This window comes from Prorops nasuta, unplaced genomic scaffold, assembly GCF_024137725.1.
Source record: "Prorops nasuta isolate Cenicafe-Biocafe unplaced genomic scaffold, Cenicafe_Pnas_1.2 PNAS00004, whole genome shotgun sequence".
Classification (NCBI taxonomy): domain Eukaryota; kingdom Metazoa; phylum Arthropoda; class Insecta; order Hymenoptera; family Bethylidae; genus Prorops; species Prorops nasuta.
Window position 1 is genome coordinate 5,719,668 of NW_027116801.1, and position 22,836 is coordinate 5,742,503.

Here is a 22,836-nt window from a genome sequence, read left to right on the forward strand (position 1 = left end):
GAAATACCTTTTCATCGTTAGCTCATTAAACCAATAATGAAATGAGAATAATGCCCTCATACACGTTATACAGGCAAAAGCAAGCTCTACGTGGTCGTTAACTAATTACACATTGTCAAAAATTAATAAATCATCCCTGGAATTGGATTAATCAATGCTGCTGTATATCCATACACATATGGACAAAACACAAACGCAACAAAGTGAATATTCAAAAAATAGTTAATTATTAAAACTTTATTACTCCTTTGAAAAATCACCTTTTCAAAGTGAATTCTCCTTGTTGCAGAATATAAATAATGATCAATATTTTAATCAAATTAACAAATTTATCTCGCATCACTATATACATACAGATCCGTTTTGCATTTCAAGCCTTGAACGAATAATTTCAAGATATTTAGCATATAATAACGACGCTGAACGGTTGTTGGAAATTCATTGGGGGGTGAAACGTTTGTTAATTTTCATTTTCTGCTTTTTTTTTAATGCCGCATAAGCACCGCTCCACTTGTCCGTCTTAATCACCTTTTCTCGGTAATTAAAATCGCCTCGGCCGAATTAACACGTGGGGAGAGGGGAGGGGCCCGGTGGTCGATGGATGGTTGTACACGTTGGATTCGACTCCGGGTTGGTAAAATTAATGCGGGAAATTCGTAATAACGTAACGCAAAGGGTAGCCTGGCGGTATACACGGCTTGCATAGCGTGTTTAATATGCACTTCGCCAGGGTTGGGGTGGTTCGTTAGCGTTGGTTAATCGAGTGCTCGATTCAGCCGTAATTTTGGTCACTTGAAAAACTCCTCGCGCTACACCGCTACTCCCTGAAATTTCCCTTTCGAAAAATCTCGCATCGTCCAACTCCTGGCAACATTCTCTTTCCTTCCACCTTCAATAATTATCCTTCGTTACAGCATTTTTATTTTTCATACACCTTTTCTCGCTACACTCCCCTGTTAATTCACTCCCTACTTGTAAATAATATTAATGAACGCATCGCTGATAAAGAATCGTTAATAAAGAGACCCACGCATTCATAATTAAATTACAATGTAATCTAATCAGAGAATGTAGCAGTTTTCAGCGTTAGAAATTTAAGTCCAGTCGTCGACTCGTCTCCTAGCGTATATATACATATAGTTCAGTAGCTTTTACTTAGTCTTAATTAAAACCTCGTATTTTCCAAAGAGCTTTATTTAAAGCCTCCACTCGATGGACTAATACTCTGTAGATGTTTATGTATATGTTTATTGAAACTTTGAGTATTTTTTCTCCATTTCCTTTAAATGCCGCATCTTCGTGCACAAGTATATATATATATATATACTTTGGTTTATTAATTTTCTATGTTCACCCCCTCATCACGTAGATTACTGCCAGGAGCGGAGACCAAGTTTTTCAAGCTGCTTTATGCATTTTCTTGCAACGACAGCTCGTAATAAGAAAACTGGAATGGAGTGGGAAATCTTCGCTTTTCACGTAGCAATTTTACAACGAGACGTTATAACGCTTGAATCGTAAAAACCTTCCTATTGGTCCTTGCATATTCCAAAGAGCTTTTTTTCTCGTGCATCCCGCGGTGGATGAAAAACGTTCTACGCTGTTTATTCTTCAAAATTACGTTTATTATTTTTAGCTAGCGACCGGTGCAAATTTTTCACGCGGAAAAAACTGTCGAGAAAATTCAACCGACTCACCAATTTGACAAAAGAATATTTTTTCCATCAAGCTGTTAATTAAAATGACTTCCTGTCAATTTCTTAGTCCGTTATAACACTTCGTTCCAGAATTCCCGAAGCTTCTACGGCGTAATCGTATTTCTTTATCGGAGCAAGTGCTACGTGCAATAGCATCTGTTCCGATATGCATATATATATATATATATATATATATACAAGAGACTTAGCGATAACTTTGAGAAGAAGAAGAAAACGACAGGAGGCAAATTTGTACAGAAGTGACATAAGCTATTATAGCACCAGTCTTACGCACACACGTGTGCTAGTTATAATCTATTGTGAACAAAAATTACCTCCGCGATAATGCATATACAACTATCAATATTTTTATCACACCTAAACTATATTTATCAAAAAAATCCCACTGATCGATATTTATCCGAGCAAAACCATTAGCGAATTAATCAGCAGTGCGTCCGACGAGCGTTTAAATTGGTTTTTACGTCGATTCGGTTTTGTTGTGACGTCACTACCGTATCGTATCGGTATAACTGTCGTTATGGGTAAAATTCGTCGAAGATACGAAGTGGCGGGGGGTACGTTTTAGTTTAGTCCATTTGATTTATTTGCACGCTCTCAACGGGACAGCAGTGACCACTGCGAGAGGCAATATTTAGGTATTTAAATTCAAGAGTAATTAGCGCAATTTGTTATTTTGGCGAAATGGGAAACGTATGCAAATAAGAGTGCAGCATGAAATATTGTTAAATATTGACTCTCGCGTAATTCGGCCGCGGGCCGTTGGCAGCGAGTCGTGCTTGCGTCGTCAATGAAGAGATTCTCTTAGCCTAGACAACACGCGTTGACATTGAATCCTTTAATTAGACGTGGTCGATACCAGCAGCGAGAGAGTCGAGCCCCTAGCTCGATCGCGCGACCTTTCCATCTCCCAATCGAGTCCTCCCGTGCGCCAGTACCACTTTGACTGGCGCGAGAAATTCTCAACCACGCTTGTGTATCACCTTATCCCCCCCCCCCCCCTCCCCCTCCCCCAAACTCTCCTACCGACGCTGCTGGTGTGCCGCTCGCTTCTTGTTTACTCAGGATTCCTCGCAACCTCCAATTACCCATTATGCAAATTCATTTATGAAACATCGATAATTTATTCGAAGCTACACGCGAAAGATTGGAAAATCCCATCGCGCTACACTCTAATATCTCCATATCCGTTTACCGTTATGCCCTCGTAACGACCGTTTTATCCCAACTAATCTCAATAACTTATACCACTGAATGAAAACAATTTTACAGCGTTTGTACCTTTCAGCGTTTTTATTCGTCGAACGCTCCGCCACAATTTTTCTCCATCTTCTCGCACCCTTCAAATTACAATTTTTTCGCCGAGACAGAGAGCGTGCACGCAGTTATTGACGATGCGATGCGTCATTGGAGATAAAATTTCGAACAATGGATATTTGCCGCTGGAAGTATCGAGCATGCGAATTCCTTTCCTCTGGCTCTTTGCACGTTCTAAGAATTTTGCAACCATTTTTACAAGGCATTGGTTTTTTTGCAAATATTTCTTGTCACACTCATTTGTTTATTTTTGTGTGCGTGGTAAATAGTGAGCGAACGCTTAAACTTGATTGTTTTTGTTGGAATACAGTTTACCAGGGGTCGAGTGCATCGTAATTAATTTCTGATGAGTTTACAACGAATGGTGTAAGCTTTTAGTGGGGAGAGACGAGTCGTGGTCGAAATTGCGCAATTTCTCTATTCTGGTCTTCTTATATGGGCCAAGCTTGGCTTTGTTCCCAAATTGGGAGTGTCTTTTCGTTGTTGCTCGCTCTCCCGTGAAATGTATTTATCTTGTACTTTTGAGAGACTCGCTAGGAACTGGCTGATCGATCTTCTCTATAAATCATTAATTTTAAGACGATTAAATTGCTAAGAGGCGTTGAAATGTACAGTGACTCATGACGTGTTCTGCAATGATCAGCAAATTAATGATTGGTATAGGAGATCGAGTGTGTATCGAAGCATTGTTGTTGCGAAAAAATATTTCAGGATTAAAAAGCAGTGCTCGTTTTGAAAAAAAATCGTAGTTTTATGTAAAAGACTCAATAATTGTTGAGGAACCAGCAAAATCTGTGTATAGCAGCTTCGTGTAAACGGAATAAATATTGCTCCCCTGCTTTTGTCGAACTAGTTTAACTTTTGCTAGCAAAACACGATGATGCACTTCTATTAGAGCTCCTATAATTAACGGGCTGTATCGAAGCATTGTTTTAGCAGAAAAATATTGAAAGATTATAATATAGCAGTCTTCTTTGAGGAAAGAATTCATAGTTTTAGTTTTAGAAGACTGCAGAGTCTGGTTAAGAATCAACAAAATCTAGAGCAACTTCGTGTAAACGGAATAAATATTCTTCGCGCTAGCTTTTGTCGAATATCTTCTTAGTTGAACTTTTGGTAGCAAAACACGATGATGCACTTGTGCTAGAGCCTCTATAATTGAAGAGCTTGCTTGCTTTCGCAGAATGCTTTCGTTAGATCGCATTATCATGCATAAATTTGCAGTTCTCATATAGTATCTTCGAGAGTCAAACAGGCCAGCTGGTAAATGTGGTACTAAAATTCAAATTCCAGCTAGATTCATCCTCGAAAGCTAGTTTTATGATAGTTTTACTCTAATTTCGTTGGATCAAAGCTTTCATTATCGTTTTTCCATAACATTGTTTCTACCACAGGATTTCAATTTTACATTTATTGTTTGCCCATTATTTATGGCAAATTTTCAAATAATTAGTCATGGATTTTGAAAGTTTGCACAGTGCTTCTTGTTCCTTGTCAACTTGCTTAATTCAATGCAGTTAAAGTTTGTTTCGTGAGTCGTGAGATTACTCAGACGCTTTTCGGACTTGGGACTCGCTATATTGAGATTCTGTTGGGTTTATCTGCATTCGAGACTTTCCCAGAATAGTCGTTTATCGATCGCTGACGCACCGGTAATATATATTGTTGACATTGCATATATATTTAATCCATATTATTACCCAAGTAATTGATGCTACGAAAATGCATTAAGGCTTATTATATTCGATAGCATATTTGAAAAAAAAAGCTGTATAAATGATATAGAAAATTCGCACTTGGTTGCACTTGAAATAAATTCATTTTTTGAGATTCGTAATATCTTTCATATTTATACTCACTATGCTTTAAAATGTAATCGACCGAATATCTATATTCAATAAAATTGTGCTTTACGATTTACGGGAGTCGCAAGAAACTATGACTTATTTAAAAAGTTTTCGAGTTAACTGATTTCACAGGGTTAATCGTAAAAATAGCTCGTAAAAGTTGGCGTTGGAATATTTAATATCCACGGCAGTTTATTAATTACCTAAAACGCCCTTATATACCAATATCACTTCCATCCAAAGAAATTCTTAATACAATTATGATGTTGTCCCTGAAAAATGAGCGAAAAATCTCGTTTCATTTAATCCGAATTTTCCCTTTTGTTTTACTTTCTACAATATAAAATGAAAATCACTCTTTGCAAGTCGAACGTTTTAAATTAAAGCTCCAAATTATGCAGTCCTTCGATACCACGTTCGATTTAAATTAAACCAGCTTCGAAACTGCTTTTTCCATTGGCACACTGAAATGTAATTAACCAGTTGAGACCTTTCAGATATTATTTCATTTTTCAACTTTGATGTAAAAAACGCATTTTCGAAGGGAGAAACATACGAACGGTAGCACGCGTTTACATTAAAAACAAATTTTGATCTTGGAATAAAAAATTGGATATCATGATTCAGGGCTCGTATAACGCGTATGGGTGGGATGAAGAGTTCGAGTGCGATTAAATAAATGGGAGAAAAAATTATACGAGAGCATTGGTCGCGATAAACGAGCGTATAGTATATAATTAGAGTGAGTTTTACGTGAAGGAAACGTTGCTTTTTCAGTCCACCGACGTTTAAAACAGCGACGCCAACGTCACGGACGCAGCTGAAGCTGCAGTTGATGAGAGAGCAGCAGCAAGAGCAGGAAAGGAGAGAGGCTGAGTTCAGGCAGAGTTTGCAACAGCAGAGGCCCGCAGCTGCACCACCTCGGCCCGTTCCTCCGACACCCTTATCTACCATTGGTGTTGATGTTCCACCTCAAGTCTTGCAAGTACGTTTCAGATCACGTTTTTCTTACCCTCGTCATTCTCGCCAATTCTCACCCTTAAAACTCTCCCCTTACATACTTGTGTACTAGCTACCATTACCTATACCTGAACACACCCACACTTTTGCACCACTCGCTTCGATACTCTCCTCGAACGCTTTGCAGTAGGACAGTGCTGATGTTGATACTGAAAATAAACTTTGACCTTGAACTACCCTAAAATAGACAACCTTGCTGACCACTCGGAACTGAGGTCATATAGTTCACTTTATCCCTGCACTCGAGGCGTCATCGGAATCGATCGTAATGAGTGGATTAATATTTTTAATTCATAAACCGTACAATAATTTATCGTGCATCCATCACAACCGTTGCAAAAATGTTCGTTTTATTCGTAGTATTAAAAATTTCGAGTGTAATCGCATACAGAGTGCAGTGTTTAATTCGATCGATCTTCGTGGTTTTGAAAGAGGATGAAGAGAGGACCGGAGGATTTCGCGAGTGCTTTCGAGGAGGTTTTTGATTTTTTATGCGTCCATTTGCTTCGGTTGCGTTGCACGCACAGAGTCAACGGGATTGGACACTTGCTATTTTACTATTAATACTTCGTGTTCTGGCATATATAGCGGGTATATAGCAACGACGTAGATGCCAGCTGACGATAGGAATCCGAGTCATCGCAGTCGCGTTTCACTGCCAAAACTTCAATGGTCATGTGGCATGCGCGAAAACTTGTGCCACGCGTGAGAATCGCTGCAAGCACACGCGATATCGATCGATTTTTTCCCTCTCCGTATCGTTCTCCACTTCTCTCCACCTTTTATATAACCCTTCCTTTTCCCCGTACATATATACACACATGGATACACAATGCAATGAGCTTCCCATCGCTATCGACAATCTGTTCACCTTCCTGCTACGAAATAAATAAATCTCTGATACATTACCTACGTTTCTCCCATCCTTCTATATATTATACTATATATATATATATATATATATATACACCTGTGTCTGGATGGCATTATTAGATTTTTATTTGCAAGATTCTTTCACCGCTTGATAAATGCGATCGGACGATATCGGAATAAACTCGAGAAATCCACGTTTTGCTGTAATTTTCCAGTATTTTATTTACGACGAATCGTTACCTCGACGATCGCTGATCGCGTTAAATATGTACCTATATATGTACTTGTGTGCGAAAGAAGTTGCTAGAAAATAATTCGATTCCCTTTTTTAATACTGTACCGTTGGCAGCAATTAGGGGTTCGAACGCGTTATTGGGGAAATTCAAGTGAATTTCTTCCTTTTTTCTCTACAGCCCTTTTTATGGTTTTATCGCAGAGCTCGTCAGGTCAACCGAGTCGATTGCAATTATTCGCTTCTTTCACCTATCGAACACACACGCGAAAGGACATACGTCACAGCGAATTCGCCACGGTGTTGACTGCGGGACAGCAATTACGATGCTCTCTCGAGGCTTTAAAGTTGATCGTTTTGCAAATCGTTGATATATCGGTGTGTATCGCGCATTACGGGGTTTGCTGAAGGGACAAAGCGAGCTTCCGGCCAATTTTCCATCGCGAAAGAACACTTGATGGCGTCACAATGCCAATTTGGTTTTTAATCAAAAACATAGTGGTAGTGCTTGTTTCCCCGAATGTTCTACTTTTTTTGATTAATCGAGTTGATACTAGCTCAGCATTAATGACGGGAATTAGCATATTTATAAGAAAGCTTATATCGAAGGGACGCCGCCATTTTGGTGGTCATACCTGCTGAAGTAGTCGAGGGTATCTCTAATTGGAATCTCTGCAGTTACGGAGGGATGGGAGCAAGGAGAAGACGAAGAGAGAGATGGCTCGATATTAGGATGATGAAAAGCGAGATAAACTCATAAGCACCGATAGCATTACATTCTCTCCGCGAGTTGAACCGATGAGAGATGCGAGATAATGGACGAGACCCTAGATTATAATCCCTGACGAAAAATGGAGTCACTTTAATGTCTCTCCTTGGATTACCATGGCTGTCACTGGCTACCACAACAGCAACTACTTACCATGGTAATTTGCTTAGGGATGATCCACTATGTAGGTTAAACTCGTGCAGCTGCAGCATCCTGCATGTGCATTATGAACCTGACAACTTTGTCACTCTTGCTGCGGAAAAAATATAAAAAGTTCGCGGCGTAAATTGGCCAAGTAATGCTATTTCGTGGCTAAAACTTGGAGCCTGACACTTTTTCCTCGTAACATAATCATTATCTCGGAACTTGCTTATCGAAGGAAGAAAAAGGATGAAGAAAATGGCGAGGAGGGTGTGGAAGGAGGAAAGAGAAGAAGAATTAAGGCTGAAATTGTCTAACTTTGTAATAATAAGAGTTTATATTTGCGTACTTTAATCGATTATAATATACTGATGGAAGGTGTGGATTTGCAGGTGCGGACGTTGTTGGAGAATCCGACGAGGTACCATGTGGTGCAGAAGCAGAAGAACCAGGTGCGTCAGTACCTGCACGAATCATTCCGTGGAGTGGATGGTGGTATCGTGACGGACGTGAGTCGAGCTTGCAGCGACAGTGGCGCCAATGGAACTCCGTTGGACGGTCAAGTGCCGATAATGGTGCAGAGCGCGCCGCCTGGACCAGCGGTGCACCAAGCTAAACCGCAGCAGCCCCATCTGGCTTCCTATCCGCACGCGCCTGCGCTTCTCTCGCATTCTCAGCCGGTCTCGGCTAGCCCCGATCCGGCAACCGGCGGCGCCATGTCACCCGGACTCTCTAGCGTGGCTACCAGCAATTCTGAGGTAAACCCCATTGAATCCTCCTCGATGGCTTCTCTCTATTTATAATTTTCCAAACAATTCATTTCCATAGTCGAAGACTGTTTACTTTTCTCTCTATATAATACTGTAAGGGATTCTTTTCAATCTGGACCATCCAAAAGCGAAGCTTTCCTGCTGAAAAAGACTTTTAATCTGACAAATTTCCTTCTCGTGTTTGCATCGTCCTGAAGCATCCTCGATCGACACAAAGCTCCATATTTTTAACTGTATTTCAAGCTTCCATACTTCCTCGAGGGAACCTCGTTTCAACCACTGGATATAGTATTACTTACGAGCAAAAGCTGTTACGTTGATTAAAATCTCTATTTGCTTTTCTCAAATCTGTCCTGATTTTTGAAGGCGGTGAGCGAGTTGTACTGTATTTTTAGTGGTATATATATAGGGGCCAACGGATAAAATGACCTAGCGTCTGAAAGTGCTATAATAGGGGTGGCGAACAATAGGCATATCATTGATTGACGATAGACAGAGAGGAGGGATCGAATGACTCGGTTTCTCTGTCTCTGTCACTCCTATTGTTCCTCCTCGTAAGCTGAATTCATTTGTCGATTGGAAATATGGTGTATAGCGGGAGTGATAGAGAAGACGAACGCAGTCTCTCTCTCTCTCTCTCTTGCAAACACATGTTCATTCTATGTAAACATGTGTCATACTCGACACAATTAATGAGTGAGCATGTGTATTTGTGTGTCTGTAAAAGAGAGAGAGAGAGAGATAAAATGTGTTTCTCTCTCACTTCTTTTACATCATATTTTTGATTCGAAAATGAATTCAGGTTATGGGGTGGAAGATCAGGAGTGACAGAGACAGCGAGTCGTTGGGTCACTTTATCCGGCGCTCCCTGTACATGTATCTTTGAACAACACGGAAAGTTTAGTTTGAAGAGAAGAATTAGCGAGGTTTTTAAATTAGTTATGGGTGTTGCGTTTGAAAATATAATTAGCTAGCGTTTTAAAATTGTTGAGCGTGTAATAAACGAGAAATGAGATAAAAGAATTTTCCACTCGATCGTTAAATAGATAATCTACCCGAGAATAAGGAACGTGTTCTGACAGGTTTGATAGATGAATTTAGAGGATCGTGTGCTTCTCGTGACGTCAGGAAGCGAATCGGATTAGTCGAAGCTGGTCTTAACGAACGAAGAGAGCAACGAGAGGAATTTCTCTTTCAATGCCTCGATGCTAAACCATTTTCGATGCTTATTAATTCATTTGACCTAATTTGCAGCTAGATTCCGAACAATATTACTACTAACACTGATGCAAGGACTTATAGAATTGGCAAACTCGTGCCCTCTTTGGATTTGAACCAGCCCCTATGGATCCACCATTATATTGAAGTTGGCTCGAATCACCTTGAGAGTTAAACCAGTTTTTCCTTTATTCCAAAATCGCATACTGGAAGGAGCCTGTATGTTGAAGTCTCTTTCGCTTTTTGAAGTGGATGTTAAACGGTGCAATTGAAGCTTCACGAGTGGTTTAGGAAAAATCGAGAATGGCGAACACGCACGCATACACACACACACACACAATCGTTGAATAGGCAGAAAAGAGAAGTTGGCACTTTTAGTATGGTACAGCAAGAGAGATACGTGAGAGGGGAGGAGGATGAGATATGTAAAGTTCTGGATGGTTGAAATTTGCAATGCTCGACACTGTGTTTGCCTTAGCCCCAATAACCACGTTCACGTAACTGCGGTTGCCAGAAGCACATGGGTCAATGCACCATTGCACAATATCAGCGAGGAAAGCAAGATGCTACCACTTCATGGAGAAAACTGTTTTTCACCTATGCTATTAAATCGAGCATTTACCCACGCGAACCAGATATCTTCAATGGAATTAAATCTAACCTAGATCTTGGATCGCTGTTCCCTTTTCTTAACATAAAAAGAGAGAGAGAGAGAGAGAGAGAGAGAGAGAAAAAGATGGTAGCCCAATCTTTGTAATTCTCTCGAAGAAACGTACACCAAAAGATACTTTTTTTTCGTTACAAACGAGATCTCGAGAAACGTTGGTGTACACAAAAATGTGCCAATTGTGTTGCTACGTAGGTTCTTCTTAATTGTGAAAATCAACACTGCGATGACGTAAGAAATATGATAGTTTTTTCGCTCCACTTGTTATCTTGCATGATTTTGCATTGTTCGCTGTTGAAAAAGTATACTATATTGATTTAACGTGCCTTTGTACGCTGGGCTTTAGTGATAGCTCGAAGGGCGAGCGAAGAGATGCGTGTATAAAGTTGAATCTCGCGTGTGGAATATCATGCATGTAATATGTGAGAGGTAGATGGGAAGCAAGCTAGTGGATCGTTAAGTCGTCAGCTTTATGGTCCTGGTCTCTTAATAAGGTGAAATTGTTTTTGGTGACGACGTTCATATATACGGCACATAGCTACCGCCTTTAAATTGATCTTTTGATCCGATATACGATGCCGCTAGAGCAGCCAATATACCGGGTGTCCTTAGCACAAACGTCCATTGAAAAAACCAACGTTATTTAAGTAGAATTATTTCGTAGAAACGATGCATCGTTAAATAAACATAAAAGCTCGTGGGATTAGCCTTGCAATTAATTTCTTTCGTACGAAATGATTTCAGCTTGTTTCTCGTAGTTGGTAAATATAATTACGTCATGCGAAAATCGTACGACAGGCTGCTATTGAGAAAAAGTGGAGAAAAAAGTGTATAAGGAGTTTGATTATATGGGTCGCAAAGTGCAGGGAACTTTTAAGAAGTTCGTTTAATTAGAGCCGTTAATCGTTCGCTTGGAGGTCGTTAATGTTTAAGAACAGTGGCGTGTGAAATACCAAACGAGTACGCGAGTTCTGCAAGAATTTTAACGTAGAAAGTACTTTCTTTGATTTATGTTTATCATGATTATTTAACAGGTCAATCCTCGCTGCAATCGTTTCTCGCCGGTAGAAAGGACGAGGACTGCAGTATTGGTATATATTAATGGGAATTTAAACAGCATTTATGTTTCCAATGCAACTCGATAGGCGATTCGTGTATATATAAACTCTCGAGGAAACTTTCCTAGGCCTGAAATAAATTGGACGAAAAAGCTCTGGAGAGAGAGAGAGAGAGAGAGAGAGCAAAACTCTCTGGAGATAGTTACTTAAAATATATTTATATATGCTATAAGGTTTAGAGCAAATATTGAGACTCTTGAAATAGATGAAATCTCGTTTGCCAGCTGGCCTGGCGACTCTCCATTTTGAATAATGGATCGAATACACTTTGGAGGACAAAGTAGATATTCGCGGTATTCGCCAATACGGGACAAAGTGCGTTTAGCTTGCCTATGGCAATTTGCACGATGCATTCGTCCCCCTCTCTGTATCACCGATTATGGACTTGCCTTGTTGCAATATTGCTGGAATATTCTCCAAGATTCTGTCCTCTAATCATGGAAAAGAATTTTAAATTTCTTTTCGGTCGTTGAAAAATTTGGAAAAATTGTTACATTTATTTTTTATTATTTCAGAAGTTGGATGCTGAATGTACTACTGTCTGTATATACTTTTGGAAGGGAATGTTCTGATAACGTAGGACAGATTATATCCTATATACACTATTGAAGTAACACTCATCCACTTGTCGATAAAACGTTGCCTGGGTCGATTCTGACGTCAATGGTAGCTGAATATCTGTCAATACGTCATCGTATACGATACGCTTATAATTTCATCAAGCAAGGATACTACTGATATTTCATCTAGCATTTAACACATTCAGCTTTCGAGCCTGATACATTTCTAAAGAAACCACTACGTAACTGTAAATCTCCAAGCTGTTTCCTTTTTGGCCAATTTCAACATTGCCACACAAGTGTCCAAATTTGTGGTTCTAATTGGGATAAAAAATTGTGCATACATCGTGTTCTATATTTTTTCCTCGAGCCACTCGAGAGCGAAAAACGTTTATCGTAGAAATGTTCAAAGTGGCCTTGTGATACGCGAAGAATTTCTACATGCCTCTGACAGTTAGGTGCATTGTGTCCAGTAAATGTTTCAGATTCACGAGAGCTGTGAATGAAATTATAGAATTATATTTGCATGAGTAGCTTGAGCAGTAAATAAGGTGGAAACATGGAATTTGCACGCTTTGTCGTTTAATTTGCATTACTACCAGTAAAACGAGCAAAGTAATGCACGCGTGTATAACGTCCAATGTTGTTGGACGACAAAATGTATATTTCAACGGAACGAAATCGTGAGTAAAGATGAGAGAATTCTTCGGGTATGTTAAATTCCATTACGTATCTCGAAATGATATAATGGGAAACGATAGATTATTGATTTGTTATTAAATTATCGCCTGTGTGCAACTTGTGTAACGCAACAAAAGACACCGGAGAGGCTTTTGTTGTTTATTGTCGAACGTGCATGAGTAATGCAAATCGAGGATTGTTCTTAATTAAGCGTAAGGCTTGTACTATTTAGTTTTAATTATTAAGTCACGTGGGGAGAAACGTCGATTGGCTTCTGGATTGATTCGAGTGGTTTGTACGTCACGCGGAATCGTATTATAGCGCACTTTCTTCTGCTTCGGTATTCGGATCTCGTTCACGATTGTCGTGATACCGTTGTTTGCCGGAGTCATAAAAACTCTCGTAAAAAACACGGCACAGCCAGTTCTGGATGTGGCGCCCTGGATATGCATGGATTTTCATGTTTTTCGGCTTGATTTTCTGACAAAACTTGAAAATGGGGACGCCGAGCGCCAAATTTGCTCTCTTTTTATGCCAATCAAGCCCGATGGCTTCTCAATTCCTTCCACCTACAATAAAAATCTACCAATCAAAGGCTGCTACCCCTATTGGTTCACCGATAATAAAATTACGATACTTTTATTCGTCTATTATTCCTCATTCAGTTCCTAGTGAATCAAAAATTTTACTCCACTTTTTTTCCAAATATTTCTTCTTTTTTTCTCTCTCTCTTTTTTTAGTTAATTAATTGTGCAATTTATCAAAACTGTGGACCGGCAGATGTTTTCCCTGTGTCGCCGGCTGATCCGGAAATTGAGTCTTGAGAGATAACCTTGATGACAAAGAGCTTAATCATGATCCCTATGTCATCAGACTTGGCACTGCGGTCAATTGATTGTCGATTAATCACTATCGGATTATGTTCACAAGCAACAGCCTCCGCTGGTAATGGTTGGTACGAAACAATATTTGCCACTGGATGCATTTCAAGTTTCGAGCACAGGGGGGACTTGGAAAAAGTTTAATAAGTTTACAGTTAGCCAAAAATGATTCTTAATTTGGTTGGAGCAACGATCCAACAGCTTCTACACGATGAAAGAATAAATTATGCGTTTATTTGAGTCGTTCGCGTAAACTTTCGGTTCATGCGTAAAAAGAGTTGAGATCTTCAAATTGTTGTCAAGGCTATCGAGTATACCATTATTTCACAGATAGTTGATGCGAAGCATTTATTTCCCACTGGACGTACTTCAAGTTGGAGGTTAGGATGACCCAAAAAAGTTTAATAAATATAGTTAATAGAAAATGATTCTTAAATTAGTTGGAGCAATGATGCGACAGCTTCTGTATGGCAAAAGTAAATTATACGCTTATTTAAGCTCTTCGCGTATACTATACTATCTCTTCTGAATATACTATTATTTGAAAAAAGGCCAGGACGTTAACACCTGCCGCAGACCAGCAGTCTCATTACGTATTTAATGAGATTCTCGTTTATTCATTGAGAGTGCTGAATAATCTATTAGCAACAATTGTTGCGAGTAGATAAATGATGTTTCTGTCGTGTATTAACATAATCTCTTGAAATACGAAATCTGCTAAATCATAACATTGTCCGTCTATCTATCTATCTATATATACGAGTTATGATCTTGGAAGGAAAAAGGTGAGTAGTGTTTAATTAACAGTGTTAATTGTACGAGGTTTCATTTGAGAAAGACATTTTTTATCGTCGAGTAGTGTTTAATAGAAATTGTTCGAATTGCATTCTACTGTGAATGTTGAAGATGTATGGCTCAGGAAGTAATCTTAGTTGCAGAGAGTAGGATGCGTGATCGTGAATTAGGAGATGCTTACTTAGTTGCGTTATATAAGCTTGATCTCTCTTTCCCTCTCATTGTTCTGTTTCTCTCCATCTCACACACACGCGAGCGCGGTCGTATATTCACACATATACATGTACACAACTGACGAGCTCTTCCTCCTACGTATATACTATGTAGAAGTAAACTTTGGAGGAAACGACATTGTTGGCGCGACCGAAAAAACTAAACTCATTTTGCATTGTCTTCTGACAATAGTGACGCGAGATAAGAACTTATTATGTGAAATAAAAAAAACATTCCGTACATTTCAATTATGATAACGTCGCACGACTATTTCTTAAACTTTAAAATTCTTTCTTTCCTGCCTGTTTTTTTTTTTTTTTTTTTTTTTTACTGCTTTTTATATACATTACGTTGTGTGTGTATATATGTTACAATTTTCGTTCAATACTCTATACTGAGTCAAGAAACTTGGTGCATTTAATATAGACTTTGATAGCGCATTATAATTCTTTCTTCATGGCAGTTAACAGGCTCTTATCATTCATCGCTTTGAAACTTCAACCCGTACTTTTTGTATGTACAGATTAAAATGTTATCTGTGTGCATGTCATTATACTTCAATTTGCTTTTCACTCTACTTCATAACGAATACCAAAAAGATTGATACACTATTACAAATTATATTCTTTTTTAAAGAACCTTTAAAACATTTTTATGCTGCTACTTTGTATTATGCTTAATGAGAAGTATTAGCTGATGGTAATAATCAGGCAAATGAAAAATGATTAAGTAAAAGTTTTAGTGACTGGATGTATTTTTTATCTTTATCACGATAACGCTTTAAAAGTTTTTCCTTATATAAGTGAGCGAGGGAATCGTAAATCTTAAGCTTCGTTACGTAAAATTCAATGTATTACGGATCAAAGGATGTCTAATGTCGATAAATCTTGCAAAAATGTTGAAGCTAAGGTGCGCCGGTTAAACAACAACTAAATCATATCGTTTTTTCTACTTTATATTTATGCATGTGTTATACATAGCCCTATTCGGGTATAGTCGTTCAGTATTTGTAGGAAGAACGTTGATATAGAGAGCATTTTAGTTGCTGATGTTTATTGGGCGTACAAGAAGCTGATCGATTTGAAAGAATATAAACACGAAAAGGATGAGACGTCTCTCGCACGGCAACCGCGGCAGTTGGATCGCGAATGAGAAAAACGTGCGTGCGATGCTAATCCGAAAGTGAACGAGCTCGCCCGAATTAATCCGAGGGCGGTCGAAGGTTTCCGAGGGTTGACGAGGCTGCCCACCACAGTGCTGCGGCGCTTCGGACGACGCGCGAACGAACTTTGCCGAAGCCCGATCGGCACGGTACCGCGCGGCGCGCCACCGTGTTCTTTCAGAACGGCTTCTCGTGTCTCCTCGTGCCGAGGTGTTGTTTCATTCCCGTGGTCACGCTGCACGGCCTATTGTTTCTCGTCTCGCTACCGTCCATTGTCACTCCTCGATCCAAGTCGATCACCCGCAAATCCGTCACTAGTTTCGCGCACTTTTCGAATCTCGCTCGTCTTCGTCGTAAGCGTCGACCGGACGCGCGCGCACGCGCATTTCCTTCAACTTCGAAAAACACCGAAAGAAGATTCTTCGCAACATCGCGATCGATCAGTGTGATATCTCAACACAGGATTAATGCGGAAACAGTGCTAAATCAAGTGACCTATTAAACGAAAGCTCCAAAACTCATTCGTCGATAGAGAACAGATTTCGAACAAATTGTCGGGGTTTGGGAAGAGAAGCACGATTACCGAAGAACGAGCAACGCTCTGATGCTTGCTGATAGCGGAAGTGGTCCACAGGGATGCGCCAAGCTTTGATTAATAATATCAGAGCCAGGAATTTATGGATCGAGTTCTTGTTTCGAGGCAACCTTGAAAGACTCGAGCCAAGTGAAATCGACCTCGGTGAGCTGCGAGATTTCCCGAAAATTATCGACTCGAAACCGAGTGCTGCCTTCTTGTGGTCTCTTCGATCCCTTGCTCTCTTTCGCTAGCTTGTCTTCGGTGTATCAACGCTGGATCAACAGAGTCACATGGGTCTATTCTGTGGAAGCCGGAAACATTTCGAGGGAGATAGAGAGCAGTAATGGTGAAATCATGAACAGGAACGAATTGCAGATATAAGATTTCTAGGAGTTAGTTTTTTCAACGAATTCGTCGATTTGTGGGCTATCTTTTCGTTCGCTAGGGAGTATATATATATATATATATTTATATATACACTCTGAAGGTATTGTTGGAACGATACAGGCGCTATTGAGCAACCTCAATCTTCGGATGTTTGATTGTTGTTGCTGGAAGAAGCGGTGAAACGGCAGGAAGACGTTGTAAACAGTGTTTGTGATCGATTTTCGCGCGGCTCCTCCGCCCTTCTTCTCTCTATCCATCTTCGTCTCTCCGATCTGGATCGAAAATGCTCTGGGTGCTTGGCTATCGCGCCACGCCAGCTGCCCTACTCGAGCCACTGTGACGAAAGTGCCATTGATCGACCCTCTCGCCGCTGGCCTTCATTCACAAGGATCGCCACTGGGTCAAGGATCTCGAAAGGGCTCTCTCTGTCTCTCTCTCTCTCTCATACATATATTCTCTCATCCCACCAGCTATTCACCTGCCAAGGATTTATCGGTACCTCCATGCTCAATATCGCCGTGCAACAACGAAACACTACACTTCCTTCTGAAGAAACAAAACAAGTTTACCCAGCGTCACAATACCTACTGCTCGCTGTAACTCGGTGCTCGAACAATCAGCACGAAAATTTCGACGAACCAAGAACCAAACTCGTGAATATTTACAAACAACAACGCGAAGCTCAATAATTTCGAGGAATACCTCATCAAAAACGACTCAATCGCCTGGGATAATGCGAGTTCTGTGAATTCCGAGAGCAGAGGAGAACAGTATTCGTTCCATTGCGAGAATCCGGCCTTCTCGACTGGAAATCCGAGAGCCAATTTGTTTTTGTTACCTAATTGTTGGCGTTGATTGGGTAATAACTCGTGCAAGGAAGACTACGCTCGAAGGTTGAGCAGCCTCCTGTCGGCTGGTGTGATTTAAGCGAGAAGGAAGAAAAATCCTGGCGTTTCTGAGATTTTTCCGTCTCGCGGTCATGCCGCTCGGTGTATTCGAGGAAGAAAAATGCCGGGATTTCAGGGGGAGTCGTGCGTTGAATAGCGAGGAGGCACGCGTTGCTGGAACAACGGAATAGGACGTGCGCCAGTCGAGGACGGGTTATAGACTTGTAGCAGTGTTGAAAACTGAAAAAGCCAGAGGCTGAAAAGGACCCGTGGAAATATTTTGTGATTTGGCCGATTATAATCGAGAGAGAGAGAGAGAGAGAGAGAGAGAGAGAGAGAGAGAGAGCGTGTAGGGACGGAGTACATGTATATACCGCGTTCGTCACTCGGGTCAATCTTACGAAATCCAATTGAGATCAGATTGGATCGGATTGAATCGATTGTTGTTGCTTGGTTAGAGTGAGACAAATCGTTGTATATTGAGGCGAGAAAGAAGAACGCCGGTTCGGTGATCCGGTTGAACGAGCGGTTGGGTGGAGGGGTGGGGGATGGGGGACGCGCTATACACGTGAATCGGTGGTGTACACGTTATAATACTGCGAGTGTTTACGTTGTGTGCTGCGATGATGAAGAAATGGTTCGTGTTGGGCTCTGATAGCGCTCGAAGGCAAATCGCCTGGAACTGATACACACTCTCTCGGCAGCCACGTGTACGCTTGTTTCTTGCATGCCACCTTACTGCGTCCCGCACAATGCCGGTTTTCAACATTATCGCTCGTAGGTGCAAGGTGAGTCGAGTGAGTGAGATGTACGCAGCGTTTTCATTAAATACATCCACGCAGCCCTGGTGGTGTGCTTCCATCACCCTTGCCTCTTTTTCTCTTTTTATCTAAATATAAATCGCGGGGCGCTCGAGTGTCGATCGAGCGTTTGCCCTTAAAACTGCGAATGATTTCACACTTTCGTCTGCTTTTGCGTCGCTCGTAACGAGACAAGCGAGATGTATCGTTTTCCTTAAATAAATCCACAGTCCTGCTCTGATGCACATTCCCCTCTATTTTTTATTCTTCTTTCTCATAAATATAAATGATAGCACGCGCTCAGGTGTCAATCCAACGTCTCGCTAGGAATCATCTCATATGTGTATAGAGTTCGATCTGCTTTACGCTTAATCGCTTCATCTTGATATTATATCAATGGTTTATTAACTCAATCGGCAATTAAGGTCAGCCATTCAGAGCCAGTCTCCTTGAATATTTTCGTTTCAACGAATAACAGAAATTTCTACGCTGGATTCTTACCGTGGCCAGCCAGCAGCAGATTTCCTCTCTTAATAAATATTATTCTCTCCCCTTATAAATGAATTTTATTTATACGCGTGCGTATCTTGAGATCCTTATAAATCATTCGAGGCGTTTCTTGAAAACTTCAACAGTCCCGAGAAGGAACGAGATAGAGGGGGGGGGGGGGGGTTCTTTGCAGTCTTGTCCTGATTTTGTGTTTTTATTGCACTTAAACGATAAGATATATACTGTTAAGTTGGTGATAAAAGACTGTTCTCTTCTTGATTACAATGGCTTACTCCCGTGTATGAACTATCTTTTTCTGTGTAACAAACCGAGGAGAAATTTTTATCTCGAATATTCTTGGAGATTGCAAAAAGACGATTTGATATCCAAATCTCGTCGAGTAATGTAATGTTTTTTTAAAACTATTTTACGTTTTCATTGAAATTTTCAATAATTACGACTGGAAAATATTTATGATACCTTTTTTTATCCCTTGTAATTAGTTAAAGTAAGCGAATTTGAAGAAACAATCTATATACCGCGGTAAATTAATAGAATATTACACGATTGTCAATTGTAACCTCCTCTGTGTATTTAACGAACGCGTGTGTGGATTAAATAAATAAATGTTAAAATATCTGCGTATTGGTCTATATATATTAGCATTCTAAATAAAGCGAATACTATTTTCGTCGCCGTCCTCTTCTTATATTGCGTTGGTATTTATTATTGGATTAACAATTTTATCAAAGGAATGTTTCGTTGCGCGACTACGTCACGTTTTTTTAGTACAGAAATTGTCGGCCTATAAAATGTCACGTATAGATATCATATCTGTTTAATGTTAATTACCGTTATATCAAGTCGTCATCTTCATTACCTTACACGTCTGTCTCATTTATGGAGTTCAACGTATCTACACGCCAAAAGCAATTTTAATATAATTTTTTAATCTCTCTTTTCCTAAATCTATTTTTTTAAATTAATTATTTAATAACGGCGTCAAAGTTTCTCACAATTATTATCAAATGAATTCGAAAAGCTTTCAAATTTACGTTGCACACTTATAGTAGGTATATATATCTATATTTTGATTCAGCGTGGTAATGTTTATTATTTTCGTTTTACGGTACCATTTTTATTACATTGTAATTATTCGATCGTGCACGCTCCGCATGTTCACTGACATCAAAGTTTTAATTTAATTATTCCAGAACAATTGGTAATTTTTTAAATCTCTATGCCGTCACGGTGAATCCCCGAATCCTCTCTCTATACATATATATATATATATATATATATATATATATGAAAGAAATAAGTCTATTGTAACATTGTGCAATTTTCAAAAGCATTTCCACAAAAGAAAGAAAAAACATTCTCTTTTGGTTCTGTCAGGTACAACGGCGTTGTTCGACGAAGCGATTCAATCACGTAATCACTTTTGATAAACAGTGTAACAGTATGTGATGGTAGCTCTGAAAAACAAAATACCTTACACCCGAGGAATCGTAGTTGCACATATGAATGTCCAGCGAGAAAGCAATTGAGTAATTTAAAAAAAAGAAGCAAAAATTTTAAACAAATTGCAATTAAAAATATTATAAAATTATACTAAAAGTGAAAAACTCTTTAAAATGGTCAGCCACGTGTTCTAATATTATTCCAAAAAATTATGTATATTCGTGACCCTTGAAAATGAGTTATTTTCCAGTTACAACTAGATCACTCTGTATTTCATCGTTTAACACGCAATTGTAAAAATTTGACGTTGGAATCAAACGTTGATTCCGTTGCGAATAATTTTGTAATGTGATTTTTGATGATGGGTAATTAAGGCGCTGAAGAGTAGTTATGTTTGAAAGGTGAGCGTAAAAAGTTGGGGAAGAAGGCTTTTCATCGAAAAGCTTGAAACAAATTGAAAGAGCAGCGCGTTGTTAATTGAACGGGATGAGATAAAGCGGTAAGCAGACGAAGTAATTGCAATTCGTTTTAAATCGAGATGGAGCGGTGGAAAATGTGAAGTAAAATTGTCTGTAATTTGGTTCATTGTGCCACAATGGGACGAAGTACGCGACTGCACACGCGACTAACACGAGTGGACCTTGCCTTGAAATATTACATGACAATGTCGAAGTGAAGTCGGTTAGCAAATATCTGTTACGCTTAAACTTCTCTCCTGGAATTAACCTTCTCGGCTGGAAGATACATTCGTCAAATAGCTACTTAAAAAATTACGCAAGCCCCGCTAACGTGCCTGTGTATATAGGAATTTTTATCCGGATGTTCCCAAAGCTTTGGATATATATATAAACTCTCTCTCACACTCCCACAAACTTGCAAAACAAACTTCAATTTCGACGTTAATACAGCCATTTTCCTTCTTTCGAGTGTCGCACCACGGAAGAACTAATTAAGCCGTCAATAATAATCCAATTGCATAATTAAAAGTCTATATTTGTCTTTAATTCGAATGGTAACAGCTGTTCTGACGTCACACGTATTAATAACACGAGACCTATGAAATGAATCGCGCCGATTCGTGGACAATCTCACTTGGCATATAAACGACGTATCTCGGTATGCAGACACGCGAAGCGAGTCGAGGTGAAAAATTCTCAAAATCTGATTTCCGATTGTCCCGAAGAAGGAAACCAATGACGATTAAAGATTTTAATCTTGGTAGAAACCCGAGGAGAGATTAAATCGATCTTGGCGAGTCACGATACAGGGTCCGAGCCATGTGAGAAAAACCTTTGACGAATTCACAGAAATCATCATCAAAGATTGGATAAATCACGTATTTCCGGTGATATTCTCACCTTGAAGTCGAGAACACGTGCGATACCGATCGTGATAATCGACCCATTAACAAGTTCATTTGGGATACAGCCGATAATAAAGCTGTCGATACGTGGAGATTTCTCAGCGTTCGCCACGTGGAATAAGTATAGAGAGAGAGAGAGAGAGAGAGAGGATTGCAATTGGATGCCGGCAAGAGTAATGGAAATTTCTGAATAAATTCGGAGCGCTAGAATTAGCAGCTAGGTCTCTGAAATGTTGCAAGTGAAGTAACCTTGTAGCTGGTGAGGTATTCATTTGGGAACGTGTAGATGAACGATAATGCTTCTCGTTTGGATCAGCAATGTTACCGCTGTAATTTATCTTACGTGCCGGAGCTGCGTAATGCGATCCTCGCATATGGCGGATAGTGGATACTCCAGAGTTCAATAGTCCCTTGGAAAAATCTGCCAACGACGTGGCAAAACTGGCGCTAAAACTTATCGCTGTCTTCTGCCGAGGACAATACTTTCAACGGCCACGGCTGATAAGGCAAAAAAGTGCTCCGTCCACGTTACATATTCTCTCCTCTCTCTGGCCTCTTCGTCACGGCGATACTTTTGCAGGAATAATTGTGCGAATAGAAATAACGTACCACACATATTAAGCACTCATCAGCGGTTTCCTTTGGGAGTGGGAGTTGGTAAAATTGAATGAAATCAGCAACTATCCTTTTCTCGGTCTTTAATATATCTATTTGGGTTGCTCGGATAGTCGGTAATATTACTAATTTGTGGCAGTAGCCTTGCTGATACCAGCCATTGTCATGGTAGTGGTTAGCCGTGGATCCACGTAATGGCTACGTGTATACCTTTACTGGTCTCGTTTCGTTATGTAAAGTTGCAGCGAGATATTGCTGCGTGATTTTTATTC

At 39.8% G+C, this 22,836-nt stretch overlaps 1 protein-coding gene across 5 annotated transcripts in view; it reads left to right on the forward strand.

The window, feature by feature from the left end:
• Mitf (transcription factor Mitf) overlaps window positions 1-22,836 on the forward strand; it is a 63,418-nt gene that overhangs the window by 14,932 nt on the left and 25,650 nt on the right. For all 5 annotated transcript variants that reach the window (XM_066725190.1, XM_066725188.1, XM_066725189.1 and 2 more), the window contains exons 2-3: window positions 5,660-5,867; window positions 8,310-8,675. In XM_066725190.1, the coding sequence (XP_066581287.1) occupies window positions 5,660-5,867; window positions 8,310-8,675 (574 nt within the window). The remainder of the gene's footprint in view (window positions 1-5,659; window positions 5,868-8,309; window positions 8,676-22,836) is intronic.